General features: G+C 37.1%; 1 protein-coding gene across 1 annotated transcript; it reads right to left on the reverse strand.

The window, feature by feature from the left end:
- Nucleotides 1-811: 811 nt before the first annotated feature.
- il17c (interleukin 17c) lies at nt 812-7,199 on the reverse strand. Its single transcript, XM_062035334.1, has 3 exons — nt 6,711-7,199; nt 6,401-6,642; nt 812-1,440 (listed from the first exon to the last, which is right to left on the reverse strand). Exons 1-3 carry the CDS (start codon nt 6,714-6,716, stop codon nt 1,191-1,193), a joined length of 498 nt encoding a protein of 165 aa, XP_061891318.1. The 5' UTR covers nt 6,717-7,199; the 3' UTR covers nt 812-1,190.
- Between the last annotated feature and the right edge of the window lie 2,994 nt (nt 7,200-10,193).

Here is a 10,193-nt window from a genome sequence, read left to right on the forward strand (position 1 = left end):
CAATACAACCATTATATATCAGTGACCTATTGGGCAAGATATTCAAGAGTGAATATTTTGTTATATCAGGGAGCAGAGAAAGGGTTAAAATTGTCTATTGTGTTGCAATGTGTTATTCTTATCACCACACCTATGTGTTTATTTCCACACCTGACGGTTTCGGCTACAACTTCCTCAGCGGTTGTCACGTGATGTTAAACCTCTGAGGAAGGCAACAGTTGTAGCCGAAACCGTCAGGTACGGAAATAAACACACAAGTGTGGCTATAAGAATTACAAATTGCATAATTATTTGCAGACCTAATTAACCTATTTGGATTATTGTGTTGTTTAAAAATGGTTTACAGTCAAAGTAGCATGAGATTAATGGTGCAGAACCCCACTCATGATGCTCCAATTCAAACACAGGTGCAACACAATCATTTTAAATTTGGTGCAGCAGTTATTTATTTCAGGAGTTGAATTCAGACTAAAACCAGATTATATTTCAGGAAGTTCTTGCAGTTCATTTGCTGATCAGAGCGTGAACCAGTAGTTTACATTATTCAACTTTTTTGACCAAGTTTTACGAGATACTGAATTTGGCGATTTTGTCAGCTATAAACTATAACTGCGAAATGTCTTAAGAAATGTCCCTCTTTGTGTAATAAATCTATCAAAACTAAGAGTTTCACTTGTCGAATTGAACTTCTGAAATAAACCTTGCTGCACGTGCAAGATGCACATGTGTCATTGGCATTGGAAATAAGCACACAAAGAAAATAGCATCAACATCTTTATTTTTGCTTCAAACTTAAAGAAGCTAACCTCACAAGACCCGTTTGACATGAAAATTGGGACAATATCAGCATATATAAATAAATAAATACAATATTTTAGACTGTCAGATCTTCGTCATTCGCTCATGTATCAGCTAAACATCGCCGAACAGGACACATAAAAAGTACATTTAAATAACTATATTAAAAATTTCAACATGAAAAACTGCTTTTATTAAAATACCCGCTGTACAGTAAACATAAATAAATAAATAGGCTTGTAAATAAAAGGCATATGCAACTTGGAGCCTCCGAAGTTCTGACTAATGATTGCAAAGAAAAGGCAATACAGTTCTGGATGAATATCCTACCATCATTCCACTGACCATAGTGGAATCTTAAAATATAGTTGGTGGGCCTACAAGAGGAGACCCTAGGAAGCGATACGGGGTCTGGCACATGTGCAGCCCACGACCACATTAACCGAGACGGGCTTCAGATAATACTTTCGTCCATCATCACAGAGCTCCCTCTTCAGAAACACTCGACTCTGCTCGATGGGGACTGAGTTGTAGTCGTGACTCATTTCAGGGACACCCTTGTTTTTGGTCACGATGCAGCCTGAGCACAGACACTGAGCTTCCACATACGTGGAGGGGTAGTGGTCCTTCATGGTTTTCCACCTGGACACAAAAAGCATGACAGTGTAAACCGTGAGCACAAAAAAAGACCAAACAAATGGTGACTTTTTTTTTGTTTGTAAACAGGCTAAAAATAAGTGAAGTGAATTATATTTATATAGCGCTTTTCTCTAGTGACTCAAAGCGCTTTACATAGTGAAACTCAATATCTAAGTTACATTTAAACCAGTGTGGGTGGCACTGTGAGCATGTGGGTAAAGTGTCTTGCCCAAGGACACAACGGCAGTGACTAGGATGGCGGAAGCAGGGATCGAACCGGCAACCCTCAAGTTGCTGGCACGGCCGCTCTACCAACCGAGCTATACCGCCCCACAAATATAGTATTTCATTTATATAAACATAATTTTTTTCATTTTATAAAAAAAAAAATATATATATATATATAGTATATATAAATCTGTATGTGTACAGCATATATATTGTATATTATATGTATATATTTGTGTAAATGTATACATATGTATATTTGTATATATATATATATGTATATATAATGTGTACAGTACAGGCCAAACGTTTGGACACACCTTCTCCTCATTCAATGCGTTTTCTTTATTTTCATTTCATTTACATTGTAGATTGTCACTGAAGACAACAAAACTATGAATGAATGCATGTGGAGTTATGTACTTAACAATTCTAAGACATTTTTCAAGCTGACCGACATGATTTCTTCCTGGATGTGACAGACAGTATGAGAATGTGTGAGCTGCTGCCTGCCCTTCTTTCCGCATATAATAAGTCTCCCGTTTGTCAAGATATGTACACAAAGTTTTCTCCTCCGTTCCTGTTGCGTTGTTATTCGAATCACAGAACATGAAACTCGCGGCGCCCACACTCCGAAGCTTGTGGGGTAGGGAAAACCTAAAACCGGGAGAGCTGAGCAGACCGGAGAAGAATTCTCACAAGAACTCAATGAGAGTAAATCTTATTTTTAAAATAATTTTTCAAACAAGAAGGGAATTTTTCTCACGCGGGGTAAAAGAGCTGCTGCGTGAACGTTGGTTATTACTATCTACCTCAACAATTATTAATATTTCTGTCATATGTGTCTATTGTATTAAAATGAAAATAGGCTGATACAAAAATGCATCGAAATATCGGTGCCGGTATCGGTCCCTCTCTACTTTTCTCTGCTAGGCCTAGTGGTTAGAGTGTCCGCCCTGAGATTGGTAGGTTGTGAGTTCAAACCCCGGCCGAGTCATACCAAAGACTATAAAAATGGGACCCATTATCTCCCTGCTTGGCACTCAGCATCAAGGGTTGGAATTGGGGCTTAAATCCCCAAAAATGATTCCCGGGCACGACCACCGCTGCTGCCCACTGCTCCCCTCACCTCCCATGGGGTTATCAAGGGTAATGGGTCAAATGCAGAGAATAATTTCGCCACACCTAGTGTGTGTGTGACAATCATGGGTACTTTAACTTTTATGTCATTTAAAGACTTGGTCCTCAATGGAATGTGTATTTTATGCAGTTTTGTAAGGCATGCCCACTTGGAATGACCGCTTAAGTATATTTCACACAGCGAGTGTGCATCCACGTTATGCTGATGCACGCCACTCACGGTTGTCTTGCAAAAGCGGCATGTTTCAAAGTCACTGCTCGAGGTAAGATAGTAGGGAATTTCCCAACAGCGTGGTTTAGTATCTCAGATCGAGTTTCAAGTAAAAGTAGTTGAGAAATGATCAAATCCCGGGGAAGCCGTGACTCACTGGTAGAAGCTCTCTGTGGGCAAGATAAGTGATGGAAAAAAAAAAAAAAGAACTTATGCAAGAGCCTGCGGAAGTTTCCTTGTGTGCTGATCACCTGAGCGGAAAGAGAGTCGACATACGATCTTCAAAACAAAACTGGATGGATGTCGCATGACTCAGGTGTCATCACTAATAGTGTACACCCACGTGTGTGTGTGTGTGTGTGTGGGTGTTTTCTCGCCCCAGGCATTGAAATCTCAACCATGGAAGGATGTTTATTTTGTTTGGCTATTTAAGACGGAGCGTGAAAAGAGCTGCATGTCTCCCGCTCAGAACACAGCAGGCGTACAGAAACACTGCCATTAAATATGGGAAAGTTATCTGATCATGTTTGGGGAGTTGAAACATGTCAGGGGAGTCTCATGGAAATGACCCAATTGGTTGGAGAAACTGCATGCATTGTATACACACACACACACACACGTATATACCCCGTGCAAGCCAAATTAAATGATGTGGCAGGCCACATGAAAAGACGCTGTACCTTAAATGATGTCGTGGTGGGCCACTTTAAAAGATGTGGCGGGCCAAATTCAGTGATGTGGTGGGCCATTTTAAATGATGTGGCAGGCCACATGAAAAGACGCTGTGGCTCACTTTAAATGACGTGGCGGGCCAAATTAAATGACGTGGTGGTCTACTGTAAATGATGTGGCAGGCCACATGAAAAGACGCTGTGGCTCACTTTAAATGAAGTGGCGGGCCACTTTAAATGATGTGGTGGGACACTTTAAATAATGTGGCGGGCCACTTTAAAAGATGTGGCGGGCCAAAATAAATGATGTGGTGGGCCATTTTAAATGATGTGGCTGGCCAATTGAAAAGACGCTGTGGCTCACTTTAAATGAAGTGGCGGGCCACTTTAAATGACGTGGCGGGACACTTTAAATAATGTGGCGGACCAAATTAACGTTGTGGTGGGCCACTTTAAAAGATGTGGCGGGCCAAATTAAATGATGTGGCGGGCCATTTTAAATGATGTGGCTGGCCAATTCAAAAGACACTGTGGCTCACTTAAAGTGATGCGGTGGGCCACTTTAAAAGATGTGGCAGGCCAAATTAAATGACGTGGTGGTCCACTTTGAATGATGTGGCAGGCCAAATTAAATGATGTGATGGTCCACTTTAAATGATGTGGCGGGCCAAATTAAATGATGTGATGGTCCACTTTAAATGACGTGGTGGGTCAAGTTAAATGATATGGCAGGCCAAATTAAATGATGTGGTGGTCCACTTTAAATGACGTGGCGGGCCACTTAAAAAGATAATGGCTGGCCAAATTAAACGATGTGGTGGTCCACTTTAAATGACGTGGCGGGCCACATCAAAAGACGCTGTGGCTCACTTTAAATGACATTGCCTGAACAATTAATGACATGGTGGGCCACGATAAATGATGTATAGGGCCACTTTAAATGATATGGCGGGCTAGACGTGAGTTTGGCACCTGCGGTTTTCCATCTAAATCCCCAAATGTGTTTTCAAAAAGGCAAATGCAATCGGAAACGGTTTTTTTTCCTTCAAGTAGCAGTCAGCAGTTTGGAGATGCACTACAGCAGTGGTTCTCAACCTTTTTTCAGTGATGTACGCCCTGTGAACATTTTTTTAATTCAAGTACCCCCTAATCAAAGCAAAGCATTTTTGGTTGAAAAAAGAGATAAAGAAGTAAAATACAGCACTATGTCATCAGTTTCTGATTTATTAAATTGTATAACAGTGCAAAATATTGCTCATTTGTAGTGGTCTTTCTTGAACTATTTGGAAAAAAAAGATATAAAAATAACTAAAAACTTGTTGAAAAATAAACAAGTGATTTAATTATAAATAAAGATTTCTACACATAGAAGTAATCATCAACTTAAAGTGCCCTCTTTGGGGATTGTAATAGAGATCCATCTGGATTCATGAACTTTAATTCTAAACATTTCTTCACAAAAAAATACATCTTTAACATCAATATTTATTGAACATGTCCAAAAGAAATCCAGCTGTCAACACTGAATACTGCATTGTTGCATTTCTTTTCACAGTTCTTTTTGACAGACATTTTAGTGAGGGTCAAACCATCATGGCATGGGGGGAACTCTGGCGTTATGGTAATGAATGGAATAGCCTACTTGATTTGATGCTCAGTTTATGAACTTACATTCATATTTTGTTGAAGTATTATTCAATAAATATATTTATAAAGGATTTTTGAATTGTTGCTATTTTTAGAGTATTTAAAAAAAATCTCACGTACCCCTTGGCATACCTTCAAGTACCCCCAGGGGTACGCGTACCCCCATTTGAGAACTACCGCACTAGACTACTGACTTGTACTCGCTAGTCAAAAGTAACTTGTGTCACATGTTCAATGGGAAAGCGTCTCTAAACTTTTGACTGGAATAGAGCGGCGTGAAGCATTTAGTGTTTAAAACAATTGGAAATGTCAGATTAAAAAGTGTGCGTGGAAAGAAAAAGAAGGTGTAGATCAGGGGTCGGCAACCCAAAATGTTGAAAGAGCCATATTGGACCAAAAATACAAAAACAAATCTGTCTGGAGCCGCAAAAAATTAAAAGCCATATTACATACAGATAGTGTGTCATGAGATATAAATTGAATTAAGGGAAACTAAATGAGCTCAAATATAGCTACAAATGAGGCATAATGCTGCAATATGTATATAACTAGCCTAAATAGCATGTTAGCATCGATTAGCTTGCAGTCATGCAGTGACCAAATATGTCTGATTAGCACTCCACACAAGTCAATAACATCAACAAAACTCACCTTTGTGCATTCACGCACAATGTTAAAAGTTTGGTGGACAGAATGACACAGAAAAAGTGGCATAAAACACGTTCTAGGAAGTCGGACAAAGTTATACTTGTAAACAAACTACGGTGAGTTCAAGGACCGCCAAAATTAGTAGGACAAAACGGCGCTCGCCAAATACTCAAATCAGTGAAGCATGTTTAATATAAACAGTGTGCTTTATAACAATTAGGGAGGTTTGCGTCATGTTTGTCCTCCTACGGACACCATATGAAAACAAAAACTTTTTTTTTTTTTCTCATCTTTTTTCATTTTTCATACATTTTTAAAAAAGCTCCTGAGAGCCACTAGGGCGGCGCTAAAGAGCCGCATGCGGCTCTAGAGCCGCGGGTTGCCGACCCCTGGTGTAGATGAAGATGTGAAAGCTTACACAAATCTCCATGGCGACAAGGACCTGGCCTCCCTCTGCTGGTAGTGCACGTAGAGGTCCAGAGGGCAGGAGGCCGGGGAGTCCCACGCCAGCACGCCGTGGGGCTCCGGGGGTTGCGGGTAATGACTCGTCAGCTTCCTGTTGGCCGCCTTGCTCAGCTCGCCCTCCTCATAGCAGCGGTTCACGTTGCAGGTCCACGCCGGTCCCAGCTGGAGGCCCAAGATCACCACGATCATCGCGATCTAAATGTGGGGACGCAGAGCCGGTGAGCGTGAAAATGTTCGCGCAGGGCCAGGCGGCCACGACTCACCTGCATGCTGGCGCGTCTCGCTGTGTGGGCTGCTGTGTGGCGGCGCCGACATTGTAGCTGCTTTTAATCCACGGCGGCATGAGGAAATACGGCAGTTCACTTCCCACTCACACACCTTCGCGCCGCTCCAGGTGAGGTCACGTGACAACGGCAATTCTATTTTTATCTCATGACCGAGTCTTTTTTTTTTGTTTTGTTTTTTTGCTTGTGTGTTAATATGCCGCCCAGACTAACGCGGCTGAGATAACAATGGCAGCATGACGCAACTCTGGAGCTCCGGTGTTATTTCATCACGCTCTCGTATAAACAAGCCCATTAAAAATAGACCAGTAAGCAGTATTTTTAGACAACCCCCAGGCGAAGTTTACATTCTTTGTCCGAAATAGACTCACATCAAGTCAACAATAAAGGTAAATATTACATAATTGGCCCATAAGTACTTCGGTCAATCGGGCATCTTATTTTTTTATTTTTACAGTAAGTTCACATGTTTAGAGGAGTCAGATATTTGCTTGTAACAACGTAAATAAGGTAAGAGTTTTTCATTATTTGCCCAAAATAGACATTTGTGACGTGAGACAACATAGACAATACTTTATTTTATTTTTTTTAAAATTATTTGCCCCAAATTGGCATACATGAGTCAATGGACAATTTTTTTTAAATTTGTTTTTACAATAACCACATCGTAATGCGTTATTAGCCCAAAATATACGTACTTAGATACTTCTTTTTTTTTTCTTTTTTTTTACAACTGCCATTGATTAAAATGTACTTTATTTGCCCAAAATACACGAGCCAGCGTGGACCATATTTAATTTTTTTATTTTTTTACAACAATGGTAAATTAGTTTACGAGTCAACATCAATTTTTTTTTACAGCTCCCATAACGTCATAGATGTTTTACGACATAAGGTCATGTTTTGCATTTTTTGCCCAAAGTACACTGGTCAATTGGGCATTTTATTATTATTATTATTATTATTATTATTATTATTATTATTATTATTATTTTATTTTGTTACAGTAAGTTCACATGTTTAGCCCAAAATAGAGGAGTCAGATATTTGCTTGTAACAACGTAAATAAGGTAAGAGTTTTGACATTTGTGACGTGAGACAACATAGACAATACTTTATTTTATTTTTTTTAAATTATTTGCCCCAAATTGGCATACATGAGTCAATGGACAATTTTTTTTAAATTTGTTTTTACAATAACCACATCGTAATGCGTTATTAGCCCAAAATATACGTACTTAGATACTTTTTTTAAAATTTTTTTTTACAACTGCCATTGATTAAAATGTACTTTATTTTCCCAAAATACACGAGCCAGCGTGGACCATATTTTATTTTTTTTATTTTTTTACAACAATGGTAAATTAGTTTACGAGTCAACATCAATTTTTTTTTACAGCTCCCATAACGTCATAGATGTTTTACGACATAAGGTCATGTTTTGCATTTTTTGCCCAAAGTACACTGGTCAATTGGGCATTTTTTTATTATTATTATTATTATTATTTTATTTTGTTACAGTAAGTTCACATGTTTAGCCCAAAATAGAGGAGTCAGATATTTGCTTGTAACAACGTAAATAAGGTAAGAGTTTTTAATTATTTGCCCGAAATAGACATTTGTGATGTGAGACAACATAGACAATACTTTATTTTATTTTTTTTAAATTATTTGCCCCAAATTGGCATACATGAGTCAATGGACAATTTTTTTTAAAATTTGTTTTTACAATAACCACATTGTAATGCGTTATTAGCCCAAAATATACGTACTTAGATACTTTTTTTAATTTTTTTTAACTGCCATTGATTAAAATGTACTTTATTTGCCCAAAATACACGAGCCAGCGTGGACCATATTTAATTTTTTTTACAACAAGGGTAAATTAGTTTACAAGTCAACATCAATTTTTTTTTTACAGCTCCCATAACGTCATAGATGTTTTACGACTTAAGGTCATGTTTTGCATTTTTTGCCCAAAGTACACTGGTCAATTGGGCATTTTATTATTATTATTATTATTATTATTATTTTATTTTGTTACAGTAAGTTCACATGATTAGCCCAAAATAGAGGAGTCAGATATTTGCTTTTAACAACATACATAAGGTAAGAGTTTTAATTATTTGTCCAAAATAGACATTTGTGACGTAAAACAAAATAGACAATACTTTATTCTTTTATTTTTTTAAATTATTTGCCCCAAATTGGCATACATGAGTCAATGGACAATTTTTTTTAAATTTGTTTTTACAATAACCACATTGTAATGCGTTATTAGCCCAAAATATACGTACTTAGATACTTTTTTTTTTTCTTTTTTTTTACAACTGCCATTGATTAAAATGTACTTTATTTGCCCAAAATACACGAGCCAGCGTGGACCATATTTTATTTTTTTATTTTTTTACAACAATGGTAAATTAGTTTACGAGTCAACATCAATTTTTTTTTACAGCTCCCATAACGTCATAGATGTTTTACGACTTAAGGTCATGTTTTGCATTTTTTGCCCAAAGTACACTGGTCAATTGGGCATTTTATTATTATTATTATTATTATTATTATTATTTTATTTTGTTACAGTAAGTTCACATGATTAGCCCAAAATAGAGGAGTCAGATATTTGCTTTTAACAACATAGATAAGGTAAGAGTTTTAATTATTTGTCCAAAATAGACATTTGTGACGTAAAACAAAATAGACAATACTTTATTTTTTTATTTTTTTAAATTATTTGCCCCAAATTGGCATACATGAGTCAATGGACAATTTTTTTAAAATTTGTTTTTACAATAACCACATCGTAAAGCGTTATTAGCCCAAAATATACGTACTTAGATACTTTTTTTTTTTTTTTTTTTTTTACAACTGCCATTGATTAAAATGTACTTTATTTGCCCAAAATACACGAGCCAGCGTGGACCATATTTAATTTTTTTATTTTTTTACAACAATGGTAAATTAGTTTACGAGTCAACATCAATTTTTTTTTACAGCTCCCATAACGTCATAGATGTTTTACGACATAAGGTCATGTTTTGCATTTTTTGCCCAAAGTACACTGGTCAATTGGGCATTTTATTATTATTATTATTATTATTTTATTTTGTTACAGTAAGTTCACATGTTTAGCCCAAAATAGAGGAGTCAGATATTTGCTTGTAACAACGTAAATAAGGTAAGAGTTTTTAATTATTTGCCCGAAATAGACATTTGTGACGTGAGACAACATAGACAATACTTTATTTTATTTTTTTTAAATTATTTGCCCCAAATTGGCATACATGAGTCAATGGACAATTTTTTTTAAATTTGTTTTTACAATAACCACATCGTAATGCATTATTAGCCCAAAATATACGTACTTAGATACTTTTTTTTTTTTTTTTTTACAACTGCCATTGATTAAAATGTACTTCATTTGCCCAAAATACACGAGCCAGCGTGGACCATATTTTA

This window comes from Entelurus aequoreus, linkage group LG24 (genome assembly GCF_033978785.1).
Source record: "Entelurus aequoreus isolate RoL-2023_Sb linkage group LG24, RoL_Eaeq_v1.1, whole genome shotgun sequence".
Classification (NCBI taxonomy): Eukaryota; Metazoa; Chordata; class Actinopteri; order Syngnathiformes; family Syngnathidae; genus Entelurus; species Entelurus aequoreus.